The sequence below is a fragment of the Phacochoerus africanus genome, chromosome 2 (assembly GCF_016906955.1).
Source record: "Phacochoerus africanus isolate WHEZ1 chromosome 2, ROS_Pafr_v1, whole genome shotgun sequence".
Lineage (NCBI taxonomy): Eukaryota > Metazoa > Chordata > Mammalia > Artiodactyla > Suidae > Phacochoerus > Phacochoerus africanus.
In genome coordinates this window covers 241,150,618-241,168,587 of record NC_062545.1, presented here as the reverse complement: position 1 = coordinate 241,168,587, position 17,970 = coordinate 241,150,618, and the positions used below count along the sequence as shown (strand labels likewise).

At 40.5% G+C, this 17,970-nt stretch overlaps 1 protein-coding gene and 1 pseudogene across 1 annotated transcript in view; both read right to left on the bottom strand.

Annotated features, from left to right (window-relative positions):
- Positions 1 to 17,970, bottom strand: part of LOC125120154 (stimulated by retinoic acid gene 6 protein-like) — a 49,471-nt gene that overhangs the window by 8,762 nt on the left and 22,739 nt on the right. The window contains exons 7-10 of the mRNA XM_047767980.1: positions 13,264 to 13,392; positions 9,626 to 9,696; positions 7,863 to 7,974; positions 4,234 to 4,387 (exon numbers count right to left, since the gene is read on the bottom strand). Coding sequence (XP_047623936.1) covers positions 4,234 to 4,387; positions 7,863 to 7,974; positions 9,626 to 9,696; positions 13,264 to 13,392 — 466 coding nt within the window. The remainder of the gene's footprint in view (positions 1 to 4,233; positions 4,388 to 7,862; positions 7,975 to 9,625; positions 9,697 to 13,263; positions 13,393 to 17,970) is intronic.
- On the bottom strand, positions 15,818 to 16,855 carry LOC125120155 (CBY1-interacting BAR domain-containing protein 1-like; annotated as a pseudogene).

The window sequence follows — 17,970 nt, the reverse complement described above, 5'->3', positions numbered from 1 at the left end:
ACAGCAAGGTTGCAAGACGTAAGATTAATGTATATAAATTTTATTTTTATACACTAGTAATGAATAATCTGAAAATGAAGTAAAGAGCAATTGCGTTTACAATAGTATCACAAAGAGCAAAATATTTAAGAATAAATTTAGTAGAAACATACAACTTGTACACTGAAAACCAAAAAAGACTGTTGAAAGAAATTAAAATGGAACTAAACTAATGGGAAAATATACCACTTTCATGTATTGGATGTTCTTTGTGAACATAGAAATACTCCCTAAATTGATCTACAGATTCAACCCAATCCCTATCAAAATTCCAATGCAATTTTTGCATAAATTGACAAGCTAATCCTAAAACTCATTAAAAACAAAGGGATTCAGAATAGGCTATACAAACTTGAAAAAGAATAAAACTGCAGGACTTAACATTTCTTGGTTTCAATCTTACTATAAAGCTATAGTAATGAAGTCAGTGTGGTATTACCATGAAGATAGACAAATAAATCAGTGGAATAAATTGGGAATCCAGAAGTAAACCCCCATTCTCGATGTACTTTCCACAAAATGGTAAGATAATTCAATGGGGAAGAAATATGCCTTTCAACAAATGGTTACGAGAGAAACACATATTCACATGCAAAGCAATGAAGTTAGACCCTTGACTTCATACTACATACAAAAATTAATCCAAAATGGATCATAGGCTTAAATATAATAGCTAAAATAATAAAAGTCTCAGAAGAAAATGTAAGAGTAAATCTTGGGTTAGGCAATGGTTTCTTAGATATGCACAAGTTATAACAGAAAAAAAGATATGTTATATTTCATTTGAATGAAAAACATTTGTGTTTCAATGGACACCACCAAAAAAGTGAAAAAGCAACCCAAAGAATGGAAAAAATATTTGTAAATTGTATCTCTTGAAAGAGACTGAACATAGAATATATGAAGAACTCTCACAGCTTGATAATAAACAAACAACCCAATTTTAAAGTGTGCAGAGATTCTCAATAGACATTACTCTATTACATCTAAGAAGATGTACAAGTGGCCAATAAGTACATGAAAAGATGCTCAAAATCATTAGCCATCAGGGACATGAAAATCAAAACCACAATGATATTGGGAGTTCCCGTTGTGGCTCAGTGGTTAACGAACCGAACTATTATCCATGAGGACACAGGTTCGATTCCGGGCCTTGTTCAGTGGGTTAAGGATCCAGCGTTGCCATGAGCTGTGGCATAGGTCGCAGATGCAGCTCAGATCTCACGTTGCTATGGCTGTGGTGTAGGCCAGCAGCTACAGCTCCAATTCAACCCCTAGCCTGGGAACCTCCATATGCCATGTGTGCGGCCTTAAAAAGACCAAAAAAAGAAAAAACCCACAATGAGATACCACTTCACACTTACTAGATGGCTGCACTAAAAAAGGCATACTAACAAGTGTTGGTGAGGATATGGAGACATTGGATGGAATACACAGTGATATAGCTGCTTTTGAAAACACTCTAGCAACTTCCCCAGAAGGTTAAACATAGTTACCATACGATCCAGAATTCCACTCCAAGGTATATACACAAGATACATGAAAATATATGAAAAATTTGCAGATGAACAAATGTTCACAGCAGTATTAGTCACAACAACCAAAAAGTAAAATAATCCAAATTTGTATCAATGGATGAGTGGATAAATACAACATTGTAATATTCATACAACAGAATAAAGTCAGCAATAAAAAAGAATAAAGTTCAGACACATGCTATGACATAGATGAATTTTATAAACACCCTGCTATATGAAAGCAGCCAATCAAAAAAGACCACATATTGTATGTTTCTGTTTATATAAAATGTCCAGAATAGGTAAATCCATAGAGCCAGACAATAGTGGGTCTCTAGGGCTAGAAGCTGAGGAGAAATGGGAAGTGATTGAAAATGGTCATGAATTTTTTTTTGGGTGATGAAAATTTTCTAAATTTGATTGTGGTGCTGGTTGCACTAAAAGTCATTGGTTTGTACCCTTTAAATGGGTGAATTCTATGATATGGGAGTTATAGCTTCATAAAGCTCTTTTTAAAAGAGGGGGAATGAAAGCAGATTTCCATTCCTTTCAAAGTTTCAAATGTGTCTTTACCCCAGCATCACCAAGACTAGGCAAATGTTATATTCCAAACTTCACAATACAAAGGATGCAGGCAAACTACCACAGATCTCAGCCCTGGGATGTAGGGGAGACATCCTTGGAAGGAGAGGATGGGAGGAGTGTAGCCACAAGAAGAGAGAGTGCAAGACATGCTCCAGCCAGCAGCAAGAACACGACTGCACACCTTTAACTTTGTGCCTCTATTGTCCTAAAGGTGAAACACATTCAGCCTAAGAATTTTTCTTGGCAAGAAGGTAGCTATTTAAAGCTGGAAGCGATCGAGTCAGAGTAAAAAATGTTATTTTTGATTCTCTCTCTCTCTTTTTTTTTTTTAATTTTTACAGCCACACCTGCAACATATGGAAGTTCCCAAGCCAGTAGTCAAATTGGAGATGCAGCTGCTGTCCTAGGCCACAGTCATAGAAACACCAGACTAGAGCTGCATCTTTGACCTACACTGCCACAATGCCAGATCCTTAACCCACTGGGTGAGGCCAGGGATTGAACCTGCATCTCATGCATACTAGTCAGGTTCTTAACCTGCTGAGCCACAAAGGAATTCCTATTTTGATTCTTAAAATGTCTAAACATGTGAGAAATACATCAAAGAGGAAACAAAACATGAACGAATATGGTGAGATATTCACTACAATTCACCCAGACCAAGTAGCTGAGGTTGGCATTAAAAGCTTGCCTACAACAGGGGTAGAAATGTGAATTTTTAAAACTATGGCTTACAGTGAGTATAATTAGACATTTGAATGTGCTCACTGAGTGTTAGATTAAGGGACTCATGAGGGTGAACATAAATCTATATTAAAGATGAAGTAAAATGTTCAAGGGAAACAATAAATAATATGCATCATCTGTTTCATGGCTTGAGGAACATTTAGCAATGTACAGCCATCAAATGCCAGATCTACAAAGGCTTTTGTCAACCATCTGGTACTCCTATACAAGTCCCATTTTAAAGATGAGGAAACTGAGGCCAGGAAAAGGAACTGGACCTGTCCAGTGACAGAGTTTATCTTGACATCTTGTCCAAGTCCTTTCTCAGCAGGGAATGGTAATGACCTCTCCCTCCCCACGAGCAATGAACATATAATTAGAACATGTCATTTTCAAAGAAAGCTACTAGTTTAAGTAAAGCGACTGCTACGGATAGAATGTGTGTCCCTCTGACAAAAAAAATACATGTGTTGATACCCTAGCCCCCAGTATGATGGTGTTTGGAGATGGAGCCTTTGGGAGGAATAAATCATGAGGGTAGAGCCCTTAGAATGGGATTAGTGCCCTTTACAAGAGACATGCGAGAGCCTGCTTCCTCTCCCTGTTCTCCAGCATGTAAGGATACAGGGAAGGTGTCATCTGCAAGTCAGGAAGCAGACCCTCCCCAGACACCAGATCTGCTGCAATTTCAACTTTCCAGTCTCCAGAACTGAGAGAAATAAATGTTAATTGCCTATACCACACAGCTGATGGTTATTTGTTACAGTAATCTGAACTAAGCAGAAAGGAAATGTAAATGATATAAACTTTTCATAAAATCGTAAAGTCAAGACACTGTTTTACCTTTTACAAAGTGTAAAATAAAGGATGATTTTAGTTGTCTCCACTGGCATCAAATAAAATTGGTTAATTAAGATAAGAAAAGTCTCTGGAGTTCCCGTCGTGGCTCAGTGGTTAACGAATCCAACTAGGAACCATGAGGTTGCAGGTTTGATCCCTGGCCTTGCTCAGTGGGTTAAGGATCCGGCGTTGCAGTGAGCTGTGGTGTAGGCCGGCAGCTACAGCTCCAATTAGACTCCTAGCCTGGGAACCTCCATATGCCACGGGAGCAGCCCTAGAAAAGGCAAAAAGACAAAAAAAAAAAAAAAGGTAAGAAAAGTCTCAAGGCACGTTCAATTCAGCCTCGAATAGGTTTTAACAAAATGGACTGTGTCTTGTCCAGCCAGGGAAGCATACACAAATTATTAACACAGGTCATATCAAGACTAGCAGCAATAATTACCAGAAGGGTGCACCTGACACCAGTCACAAGCCCCTCTCTGGCTCCCACATGGGGGGCAAGAACAAAGGTGGAGGATGGTTTTACCTTTGGTGACGTTAATCAGCTCTTTCACCTGCAGGAGGACTGGGGTCAGGGTCCCTGTCTGGTTCATGGAGGCAACGTAGCCCTCTAATTCACGTTCAAACACGTCCAGCTCATCTCTCACATACACGAACACGCAGAACTCAATGACAATGAACTGGGGACACAGAGAAAATGTTTCAAGGTTTCACCTGAGTCCAACTCAGCATATGAATAACACGAGTCTCTCTGGGTTTGAGGTCAAAACTCTTTGAAGCTCAAAACTCATCTGAAGTTGACTCTGGATACTTGCTATACTCAGATGAAAGGGATTGTGACTTCTTCGTAGACAGGTGTCACCCCCAACTCTATTCTTCATACAACAGCATACAAGATTAGGCCCCACAAGGGCTTAAGGAACTCTTCAAATAGTAATTAAATCAGAGTGAAATGAGTGCCTAACTTTGAATAAAGGGTGACCCTGGGGACAATTCCAGACATTTCTCACTGTTCCCCTTCTTGCATCTTGGCAATGACCAGATTGGAGAAGGTACTGTTCCCTGTATGCATGTCATGCTTGCTCCCCTCCTATCATCCTGCCATCCTGCCATCCTGCCATCCTGCTCCCTATCATCACATCATTGCTTCTAGAGTTCCTGGTGCCATTTCACTTCGTCAACTGAATTTTATTTCTCTCTGAATGTGGAGCTCAAATGCTAACACTTTCAGGGATCTTCTCAATCTAGAGTAATTCACCAGACTTCCAGAGCACTTTTACCTTATTTTTTCTTTCTTTTTTTCTTTTTTTTTTCTTTTTTTGCATTTTAGGGCTGCATCTGCAACATATGGAAGTTCCCAGGCTAGAGGTCAAATCAGAGCTGCAGCTGCCAGCCACAGCCACAGCAATGCAGGATCTGAGCTGTGTTTGTGACCTCTACTACAGCTCACGGCAATGCCAGATCCTTAACGAACTGAGCAAGGTCAGGGATCAAACCCACATCCTCATGGATACTAGCTGGGTTCATCACCACTGAGCCACAACAGGAACTCCTACCTTTTCTTTTTCTCTCTTTAGATGGCAATACTTCAACCATATCTTATCTTCTTCTCTTAGACCATAGGCTACTACTCCCAGGCCAAGACTCTGCTGAATCAGGTCTCTCCTCTCTTCCAGTCCTTAGCATAGTGCTTGGCATGGAATAGACAACCAATAATGATTTAATAAAAACAATAACCCCAAGTGAGTTACTCACTGCTGCAGAGAACTCTAATTAGTTGTCCATTAAAATCCGTTCTCCCCTTCTTTGGGCATAAGGCCGGACTACATTTCCCAGCCTCCCTTGAGTTAGATATGGCCACATCACAAGGTTCTTGTCAATGGAAGAAGAGTGGAAGGAGTATATACTGGGTCCACATGGCCTTTGAAAACCTCTCATGGATTTCTCTACATATTTTCTCCATCTGTTGACTGGATACAGGTGGTGAGGGTTCTCAAGGATAACAAAGGCATATGATGGAAGAAACTAGTTATGGAACAACATGTAGAAGCCCACGGCCTCCCAAACCTGAATATCCACTCAACATTGTTATGTGGGTAAAAATATACCCAGTGTTGTCACTGAAATTTGGGAGTTTATGTACTTCTTCATAACCTAATACATTCACTTAAAACTTAATCACAAGATTTGTTTATACAGGGGTCATCCTAGTACATTTTAAATGAGAATACAATTTGGCCATTTTTATCTCTCCATTTTGACCCTGCTGTTGACTTAAGACATTTTACCTCAGATAACTTTGACCATATGAAATGTTTTGATTCTGTGCTTTACTGATTTTGTTTTCAACTTCATAGGTTTCTCTTTTTTTTCTCTTTTTTGTCTTTTTAGAGCTGCACCCACAGCATATGGAAGTTCCCAGGCTAAGGGTCAAAGTGGAGCTGCAGCTGCCAGCCTACTTCAGAGCCACAGCAACGCCAGATCCAGGCCGCATCTGCAACCTACAACACAGCTCATGGCAATGCTGGATCCTTAACCCACTGAGCCACAGTGATTGAACCCGTGTCCTCATGGATACCGCTAAGCCATGATGGGCACTCCAACTTCATAGGTTTCTGCACTCCAACTTCATAGGTTTCTGTTCTAATGTTTATTACATCTGTTCTTCTGCTTACTCTGAATTTAATTTGCTCCATTTTCTGTTTCCTGAGGTGGAAGCTCGGATGATTGATTTTATATCTTTTTACATTTCTAACATATACATTCATTGCTATAAATTTCCCTCTAAGCACTGCTTTTACTGCTTCCCACAAATTTTGATAAGTTGTGTTTTCATTTTCATTTGTTCAAATTACTTTTAATTTCTTTTTTTATTTATTTTTATTTTTTTGTCTTTTTGCTATTTCTTGGACTGCTCCCGCGGCATATGGAGGTTCCCAGGCTAGGGGTCGAATCGGAGCTGTAGCCGCCAGCCTACGCCAGAGCCACAGCAACTCCGGATCCGAGCCGCGTCTGCAACCTACACTACAGCTCACGGCAACACCGGATCATTAACCCACTGAGCAAGGGCAGGGATTGAACCCGCAACCTCATGGTTCCTAATCGGATTCGTTAACCACTGCGCCACGACGGGAACTCCATTTCTTTTTTTGTTTTTTTTGCTTTGTTTTGTTTTGTTTTTTTAATTTCTTTTGAGCTTTTTCTTTGGTCCATATATTACTTAGAAGTGTGTTATTTAATATCTACTACTTGTGGATTTTCTAGTTATCTTTCTGTTACTGATTTCTAGTTTAATTCCATCACTGTTCGAGAGCAGACAATGATTTCTATTCTTTTAAATTTATTAAGGTGGCCCAGGATATATAGTCTATCTTGGTGAATTTTCCATATACTCTTGAGAAGAATGTGTATTCTGATGTTTGGTGATGAAGTAGTCTATGGATTTCCAAAACATCCAATTCATTGATGGCATCAATTACAGTTCAAATTTTCCTACTTCAGCACTAGTTCCCATGAGGTTTCTGCTCCTGTCATGATACTGTCTGTCTCTCCAATTTGAGGAGTAAAGGTTTGCTCCATGACTTCCCTTCTCTTAGGAATTCAAGAAGAGTTGTTGATTTTTCAATTTGTTCATGTTTGTGCTTGTTGTTAAAGATGGGGTGGCATCTTGCAAGTTCTTTACATATGGAATTGGCAACTGGAAGCCTCCATAAATAATTCAATTATGTTTATTAGTAATAAATAAATGGGTAAATGTGTCCTTGGAATAAAAACAGTAGGGTTTGTTTTTTGTTTTGTTTTGTTTTTTGCCGTTTAGGTCCACACCCATGGCATATGGAGGATCCCAGGCTAGGGGTCAAATTGGAGCTACAGCTGCCAGCCTACATCATAACCACAGCAACTCAGGATCCCAGCCACATCTGCAACCTACACCAGAGCTCATGGCAATGCGAATCCTTAAACCACTGAGAGAGGCAAGGGATTGAACCTGCAACCTCATGGTTACTAGTTGGGTTCATAACCACTGAGCCACGGTGGGAACTCCAAAAGTGGTAGGGTTTTGACCTAATTTTGACCCAGCTTTTGAGGAAAAACCCCTATCCTAGCCCCCCATTCCATTTGTAAAATAAGAAGGATTTGCTTAGATCTACTTACAAGGTACAGGCAGATGAAAGCCAACACAGTGGTTCCAATCATTCTGCTTGGGAACTGAAAGGAGGAGTCCCACTCATATATCCTGGTTTGGAACCAAGACTTTTCTCTCTCTCTGTAAATGAATAAACACCAAGAGAAGGCAGGTTGTAGGTGGTAAACAAATGCCTGATTCTTCTGAAAATAACGTCATCTCCTCTTCTTCATCTTCGAGTTTATTGAAGAGAAAGAGCACTGGTAGATACCACAGTTTCCATTGCCCCTTTATTCTTAAGAAGAGAGACTCAGTTTTATTTAGGATATCAATTTACCAAATGAATGCTACATTTCCTGACCTCTCTTACAGCTAAGAGTGACCAAGACTAAACAAATCAAATAGATATGACAGAAATGTGGTGTGGGGCTTTGGGAGGGCTGGTCAGATGAAAATGACACAGTTGGGGGGGCAGGGGTCCCCACTGCCGTTATTCTTTTCTCCCGCCTGCCATCTGAAAGGCAGACATGGCAGCTGGTCCAGGCTGGAGCCCCAGCATCTATCTTGGACAACAGACAGTCTTCATGATGGAAACCACAAAGTTAGTGGGGCAGAAAGACAGATGATGGGTAAACTGCCATGGTGGGTAGTCCAGGGTTGGTATGGATTGCCTGCTTCCAGAATTCTTTTATATGAAAAAGAAATAAATCTCCCTATTTAGGCCAGGATTATTTTGCATTTTCTGCTATATTTAGCCAAGTGTAGCTCTAATCAAAGAAGTGGCTTTGCCACTGTGTGACCTTGGATTAGACATGTCCCTTCTCTGGGGAATATACCCTTGTGCCAGCGGCAAGTATAGGGTGACCTGAATGATCACTGAAGACCAGGTGTTCCTGTCTGGGCAAGAACTATGTCCTTTTTTATTGGTAACTGCAACTCAGTTTTTCTCTGGGTATCTACTCTTCCCCACCACCATCCCTGGTGATTAAATGGGGGCTGAACCACTTCCTAGTTCCAGCGGTGAATTTGTGACCCTGGTTTAACAATCAGTTAAGGAGTTCCCACTGTGGCTCAGTGGTAATGAATTCAACTACTATCCATGAGGACATGGGTTCAATCCTGGGCCTCACTCAGTGGGTTAAGGATCAGGTGTTGTCATGAGCCGTGGCATAGGTCACAGAGGCAGCTTGGATCTGGAATTACTGCGGCTGTGGGGTAGGCCAGCAGCTGCAGCTCCAATTTTACCCATAGCCTGGGAACTTCCATATGTGGTAGGTGCAGCCCTAAAAAGACAAAAAATAAAAATAAAAATCAGTTTAATCACCTGTCCTCAGTAATTGATTTTGGGATGGCATGTGGCCCAAAAAGAAACACATCCATCGGACTTTTGTTTGAATGATTTGAAAGAAAACATTCTCTCTTCTGAGAGCTTAAGCCAATAGGGTCTAAGCTGGGAGATTCTGGGGGCCACCAAGGAGAGGAAGCCTACCTAACTAGGAGGCTAATAGAGATAAAGCAGAGCTGAGAGATAAGGGGAAGAGACCTAGTTCTGATGACATCAATTAAGTCCCTGCATCCATCTATGTCTGAAACTGGCGACCTCTAGACTTTCAATTAAGTAAGGCCGTAACTTTCCTTTTTCTCTTTAATCCTGTTTGAGTTGAGTTTCTGTTATTAGCAAACAAGAGGCCGAGAAGAGTAGCTTTCCAAGCATCTCTGAATCTCTGACTCTGTCAGGGTCCACCAATTTTTGTGCAAACACTGAAGGACGAACAAATATAACTGTGCTTACTGCAGGGGGCACTTCCTCAGGAGCTGCTTGACATGCTCTGCCTGGTGAACTTCCAAGAAAGGCTTTTCTTCCTGTGGGAACAGAGAGAGATTTACATTGTGGCTCACAAATTCTTGTTATGGTTTTGGTCTCTTTGAGGGGCTACTGTCATAGAGGCCAGGATTTGGGATAAAACGTGCTCTTTTGGATTGAGCCATTCCTAGTCACCTGTCATTCATTGAAGAGATGGTGGGGTCCCATCTGCTATTTCCCAAGCATTTGCTTTCAAGAAATGTCAGAAGTCTGACTTTCCTTGACTCTTCTGCTCACTGACTACACCAGTCACCATTTTTCCCCTTGAAATTTGATTTGTTTCAGAAATGAAACACCTAAAATCCCAGTGTTTTTACTTGTTATGAATAGGAATTGCTCTTGTTCATTTCTTATTTTTCAGTTTTTAAAGAAATGAACTTCAATAGGATGTTTTGAAATATCTTCTCCAAGTGTAATGAGCTCTCCACAATTGTCATCTATTTTGTCATATATTGACTATGTAAGTTTTATATGCCATGAGATGAAATCCTACATACTGCATCGGTTGGGTAGAGTACAAAAGACCTGGTTAGAATTCTGACTGGTAAGTGACATCAGCAAGCTGGGGAAACAGGAGGGCCCAGTCTCCAAATCCCCTCAGGTACACCAATTCTGACAACCACTACCACAGGTGAGAGTATCTTGGTGGGGACCCAAGTGTCTACGCAGGAGGTTACAGAACTCTAGGCAAGCAAAAACTCTAAGAATAGATGCATTAAAGAGGATAAGAAGAACAGTTTAACTTTCCTAACATCACACCTTCTCCAAAGGGTACAGCTCAGTGCATAGACAGAAGGCCATCTTGGCCTGAAATTTCTCCCACAAGGGAAAATAAAAGTGAAGTGAGAGCCCAGCTTCCCCAGCCTTGTGGGATACTGCCCAACAGATCCATTCCTGTTTCACACCACCCAGAACACTGAGGGGATTAGCATGGCTGAATAATCTGGGGAAAGCTAGGAGGAGGGAAATGGGGCAAGGATTTCATGGGGAAGAGCAGTGCCAGAAGGAAAAGAGAAAGAAAAAGGGGCAGAAAGTTTATAGAAAGAAATAATGACATAAAGCTTCCCTAATCTTGGAAGGAAAAAGACCCTAAAGAACCCCAAAAAGATTGAATATGTGTCTTCACTAAGACACATAAGCAAAATGTCAAAAGTCAATGACAAAGAGAGAATTTTGAAAGTACAAAAAGCTAAGTGACTTGTTATATACAAGGGAACCCCTTTAAGGATATCAGCGAATTTCTCAGCAGAATCATTGCAGACCGGGAAACAGTGGGATGATATATTCAAAATGGAGCAAAAAACCTGCCAACCAAGAATACCTGTCAAAACTATCCTTCAGAAAAGAAGGAGAGATAAAGACTTGCCCAAGAAAACAAAAACTGAGGGATTTATTTCCATTAGACCTGCCTACAAGAAATGTTAAAGTGAGCTCTTCAAGTTGAAATAAAAAGATGCTAATTAGCAATATGAAAACATGGACGTATAAAAATCATTGGTAATAGAAAGTATATAGTAAAATTCATAATACCCTAGTACTGTAATTGTGCATAAATCACTTTTCCTTTACTTTTTTTATGGCAACACCCATGACATATGGAAGTTTCTAGGCCAGGGATTGAATCCGAGCTGCAGATATGGACCATACTGCAGCTGCAGCAATGCCAGACCCTATAACCCACTGTACTAGCCTGGGGATGGAACCCTCACCTCCACAACAACCTGAGCCACTAGAGTCAGATTCTTAACCCACTGTGCCACAGCAGAAACTCCAGTCACTTTTAACTCTGGTATAAAAGTTAAAATACCTGGGAGTTCCCACAGTGCCTCAGTGGTTAACAAACCCAACTAGTAACCATGAGGTTGTGGGTTCGATCCCTGGCCTCACCCAGTGGGCTAAGGATCCGGGATTGCTATGAGCTGTGGTGTAGGTTGCAGATGTGGCTTGGATCCCACATTTCTGTAGCTGTGGCATAGGTCAGCAGTTATAGCTCCAATTGGACCCCTAGTCTGGGAACTTCCATATGCCATGAGTGCAGCCCTAAAAAAATACAAAAGACAAAAAAAAAGACATAAGTATTTTTAAAAAGTATAGCTATAATAATTTAACAGTTAAACAATATAAAAAGATGTAAACTGTAACATAAATCACATAAAATGTTGGGGGAGAAGTAAAAGTATAGTTTTTCTATGCAATTGAAGTTAAACTGTTATCAACTTACAAAAGACTACTGTAAATACAAAATTTTTATATACGCTTCATGATAATCACAAAGAAAAAAATCTGCATAATATACACAAAAGATAAAGGAATCAGAGCATACCTCAACAAAAAAAATCATCAATCACAAAGGAAGAAGGGAAGAAGAAATTACAAAACAATCAGGGAGAAAAGAAATGAACAAAATGACAATTTTAAGTTCTTATTTATCAATAATTACTTTAAATGTAAATGGATTAAATTTCCTAATCAAAAGACACAGAGTTTCTAAATGGATTTTTTAAAATATTCCACACATAAGCTATAGTGTCTTTAAGAGACTCAATTTTGCTTTAAGGACACACATGGGCTAAAAGTAAAAGGATGAAAAAAGATGTTTCATAAAAATGGTAACCAAAATAGAGCAGGGGTGGCTATACTGAGACAAAACACACTTAAGTTCAAACTACCACATGAGGCAAAGAAGGTTGTTACATTACAATAAAGAAGTCAATTCATCAAGAAGATATAAAAATTGTAAATACATATGTACCTAACATCAGAGCAACCTAAATGTATAAAGTAAGTATTAACAGGCCTGAAGGAAGAAATAAACAGCAACATGACAATTAGTAGGGGACATCAAAACCACACTTTCAACAATGGATAGATAATCCAGTCACAAAATCAATAAGAAAACAGTTGACTTGAACAACACTATACACCAAATAGACCATGTGGATACAGAACATTCCATCTAACAGCAGCAGAATATATATTCTTCTCAAGGGCATTTGCTAGGATAGATCATACATTAGGCCACAAAACAAGTCTTAAATTTAAAAAGATTAAAATCATATCAAGTATCTTTTCTGACCACAACAGCATAAAGCTAGAATTCAGTTACTGGAGGAAAACTTGAAAATTCACAAACAGTACACTCCTGAACAACCAGTGGGTCAAAGAAAAAATCAAAAGGGAAATTTAAAAAATCTTGAAACAAATGAAAACAGAAATACAACATACCAAAACTTATGAGGCAAAAGCAGTTCTAAGAGGTACGTGTATAGCAGTAAGTGCCTATATTAAGAGAAAGGAAAGGTCTCAAACAAACCACCTAACTTGTTACCTTAAGGAACTAGAAGAAAAAGCACAGTAGGAAAGAGAGAGCCTCAACACCTAAACTCTCTGGTTTCACTATCTCTCTATTACAGACTAGCTATGTGACCTTGGGCAAAGCAACTCAGGTCTCTGGGTCCAAATTTCCTAACACAGAATGGAAGAAGTAAGAACAGTGCCTACCTCACAGTGCTGTTGTGAAAACTTAACCTGTCAGGACACAGATGGTGTTTTTACTTAGTACTCACAATCTGGAGCTCCCAGCCCAGGTGAACCCTCAGAGACTTGACAAACATGTGCAGGAAGCGGCCCAGCAGGAAGGCCAGGCACAGCAGTGAAGGCCAATAGAACATGATGGTCTCATATCTTCCCACAAACTGTAACAGAAGCACATCATAAGGCATGGGATCCAGGTGGGGCAGGGCCAGGCCTGCCTCAGCCTGTTCCCACCACAGCCCACTCTCTCAGAGCTTGAAGGTCAGCAGTCAAACCCTGTTCCCCCAACCCCATATCAACAGAACAAGTAGTGGACTGGGAGGCTAGCAGCTCTGGACTTGGGTCTCAGCACCCACATTTACCTTAATACAAAGGGATTTCATGGCTTTTTTATGATCACATATTAAATGTTCCTTTTGGAAAATACGCACGAGATAGGGATGGGGTATGTGCATGTGTGTGTATGTATGCGTTTGAGTATGTGTGTGGGAGGGGGTAGAGAACTTTAAACTTTCCCCTAATATTTGGCATTTTAGACTCTTTCAATGTCTCATTTTTATGAATGATGTTTCCATGAATACATGTGAAACCATGAGACCAAATCTTTATTATTCCCCGAGTGTGTGTTTTTATTTTTTATTTTGGGGGTTTTTTTTTTTTTGGGGGGGGGAGTATTTTTATTTATTTATTTATTTTGTCTTTTTAGGGCTGCATCTGAGGCACATGGAGGTTCCCAGGCTAGGGGTTGAATCAGAGCTGCAGCTGCCAGCCTACACCACAACCACGACAACTCCAGATCCGAGTCACGCTTGTGACCTACACCACAGCTCACAGCAATGCTGGATCCTTAACACACTGAGCAAGGCCAGGGATCAAACCCGCAACCTCATGGATACCAGTTGGGTTTTGCTACCTCTGAGAAACAATGGGAACTGATTTTTAACTAGTAAGTCCCATTAGCCCCTGAGCCTTGCTTTCCTAGCACCAACACACTGTCTCCAAAGTGGTTTGCTTTTCCTTTTTCAGCCACACTTGTGGCATATGGAAGTTCCCAGGCCAGGGATCGAATCTGAGCTACAGGTGCAACCTGCGCCACAGCTGCAGCAAGGCCAGATCCTTAATCCACTGCCAGAGATTGAACTGGCACCACCTCAAAGACAACACTGGACCCTTAACCTGTTGTACCACAGGGGGAACTCCCAAAGTGTCCTGAGGCGTCTCCACCCAGTGACTGGGACAGAGCCTACAGTAATGCCCTTGGTGCATAGCAGTTCTTTTTTGTTTTCCTTTGGCTTTCTAGAAAGTAATTTTCTGTTATGAATAATTGCTTTCTGTGGTAATCCCAAACAATTTCTAAATTCCCTAATTTTTATATGCCTGACTTGGAACAAAATAACAAAAGTACAATTCCCACATTCAAAGAAATAAAAGCATCAGACATGCTGAAAGGCTCCGATTAAATTGTTCTATATTTTCAGGAATAAGAGTATGACCATATATGTTTTTATGGATTAGATGGTAGTTTGGTAAATTTTTACAGAATTGTTACCGATTTATGGATTTCCATGATGTTTTTTTTAGCAATTTTTAGGATTTCCATGATGTTTTGTACTGCCATGTATAATGCTTTAGTATGATAGTGGTTTTATTTTAAAACCAGAGCCAGGAGTTTCTGTTGTGGCTCAGTGGGTTAAGACCCTGACTAGGATCCATGAGAATGCAGGTTCAATCCTGGGCCTTGCTCAGTGGGTTAAGGATCTAGCACAGCTGTGAGCTGTGGTGTAGGTGGAAGATGTGGCTTAGATCTTGGTGTTCCTGTGACTGTGGTGTAGGCTGGTGGCTATAGCTCAGATTCGATTCCTAGCCTGGGAAAATCCATATGCTGCAGGTGTAGACCTAAAAAACAAAACAAAACAAAACACAAAAAACTGAAAAATAAAAAAATAAAACCAGAGCCAGATTGAATGCCATTTTTTAAAGCTAAAACATGTTTGGTAAGCATCAGTGGTTTACAACTAGTGTCCCATCACTGTTATTCAAGAATGATCCCACTCTTGCTGAAAAGTAAATTTATATATCAAGTGATGATACTTCAGGTTGTAGTAAAAGCGAAAAAAGTAAGTTTCTTTCGTCTTTTTTATTATAACTTTATGGAATAGAATTTGTATTTAAGCACAACACCTATCTAGGACCCTTTTCTGATGTTAAAACCATGGTGTCTTGACCTAAGCAAATGAAACTGACAGATCTTTTTTTGTTTGTTTTTTGTTATCTACCTATCACAACCTCAACTAGGAATATTGCATCAACATGAAATACTTCTGAAATATGTATTTTTTTAAAAAGTGGAACCTATGCAAAAAGATCATGTATTGCTAGAATGAATGTTGAAATGACTACTGTGTAATATTTTTTAAAACCTTCATTTTTGGTCAGTACAATTTTTCTTTAATAATTACTCTATTTCCAGTAGGATCTCATTTTAAGGTTTAACATATCAAACCAGCATAAAGTGTTATGGTTTAGTAATTCTGGGTTCCAAGTCATTTAGGATGAAAATGGAAATGCAAAGTTTACTTTAGAAAATTAATTTTCTTCTTCTGTAATGTCTAAGTCTTCATCCTCTTCATTATCATCTTCTGTTTGTTCATCTTTTCTTAGTTGGCAGGTGAATACCTGTCCTGTTCCAGATATGCACTTACCTGACAATGATCTCTGAAGAGGTAACTCTGAATTTGCTCTGACCACATCTACACAGGATGAATAATTTGGTATATATATATAATTTTGGAAAACCACTAAATCTTCTTCATCAAACTTTTGTGTATTTTGGTAGGCAGCAGTATAGACCTCTGAAGCTTTGTTGTGAGATAATGTTTCAATAGTGATAAATTCTGAAAATAGAGTCTTTATATCTTTTATTTTGTGCTTTTCAAAACCATCAATGGTTTCCTCCAGGTGACAAGTTGTTAGCTCTCTGTAACTCAGTTTCTGCCTGTGAAATAACATGTCCATCAAACAGCTTTTTTGACATGTCCTTCCTTCCATCCTCCCTGCCACCCCATCCCTGTCTCTCTCTTTCTCTCTTTCTCTTTTAGTATGTGCCGGAGGCATGCCAAACTTCCCCGGGCCAGGGATCAAACCCGAGCTACAGCAGTGACAACACTGGATCATTAACCTGCTGAGCCACCAAGGAACTTCTGACACATTCTTTCTAACTGAGTTACTATTTAGCTTCTTGATTCCTTGCTGTCAACATTGCTTTGAAGTCATTTCATTTCATTTTTACAATGGTTCCACAAGCTTTCAAAGGTTCAACGAGTTTGGCTTCAAGTCTCTCAACCTCTGCTTGTCGATAATCCTGAGGTTTGGCAAACTCATCAGCAAAATTTTTCAATCCCTGCTTTAAACGTGGGGTCCTATGGAGGCACACATGTTGATTTCATTCATCAGGAGGTCTGCTTTGTCTCACAGCCTGGTAGTTTTCCACACATAAGCGGCAAACATTTGGCACAGCTCTCTAAACTGCTTCTCCAAATTTGTGACAGCATCTTGCAGCTGTTTGGTTTGAGTGTCCTGTTTTTCCAAACTATACCTCAACATCTCGCCTGGTACACAGCCAGGGATCCTGGGCTGGTCCCCAACATTGGGGTTCTGAGGCATCAGGGTGGACTTAGGTACGTGAGCCCAAGAGCTCACTTAGCAGTTCTTCATGTTAGGGCTTCTGAGCACAGAAGTAAGACCCTGCCCCCTCCCCAAATTAACCATGCATATTTTGAATTTCAAAAGAACCCCTGGAAGACTGAGTGCTCTTCAAGATGCCAAAGAAAATACCTGTGATCTGGAATTTCGGGCACTGTGAGCTGTGGGAAGGAGGGCATCTTTGGGGGCAGAGATTTGCCAAAACACTCTCAATCCCAGTGCAAAGAAGCAGAGGGAAGGCTTGGTTCCAAGCCTCATTTTCTAACCCTGCTCCCCCCATCCCAGACTCTCTTTATCCCACCCTTTAATCCTCCACATTTATTGAAGCTCAGGAAAGGCTTTGACAAGGCCCCCTGTGCTCCTGACCCAGGCAGCCTCCTTGCACTCCCCTCACCCACCTAGTAACGCTTCTAGGGGTAACACGACACCCCACTTTCATTTTGCTCTTTTTCCTGGGGTACAGATGAACCAGCTTCCTCTAATTCTCTCTTTCTTTTTTTTTCCTTTTTTTTGGTTGTTGTTGTTGTTTGTTTTTTGTATGTGGTTTTTGGTTTTGGTTTTGGTTTTGTTTTTGTTTGGCCTCCCCCATGGCATATGGAGTTCTCAGGCCAGGGATCAGATTCTAGTGGCAGTTGCAACCCACACCACAGCTGCAGCAATACTGGATCCTTTAACCCACTGTGCAGGGCGAGGGCTCGGACCTGAGTCCTGGCACTGCAGAGATGCCACCGATCCTATTGGGCTGCATCGGGAACTCCAGCTTACTCTAATTCTAAGAAAGACAATGTATGGCAATGTGAGAAGGAATTCACCTAGTGAGTCTCCCATCCATTTTCTAGCCTGAGAAACTGAGGCCATATGAAGGAATGGAAAGAAATGAACTCTGGAGTCAGAGTTCACATGAACTCTGGTCTCAACTCCCAAATCTGCTGCTTCTCAAGAGTTACATGATGTATTTGCACCTCAGTTTCCTCACCTGTAAAACAGGTTTCCGAGAGCTTCCCTCACTTGGGGGCTGCTGTGAGCATCGACTGAGA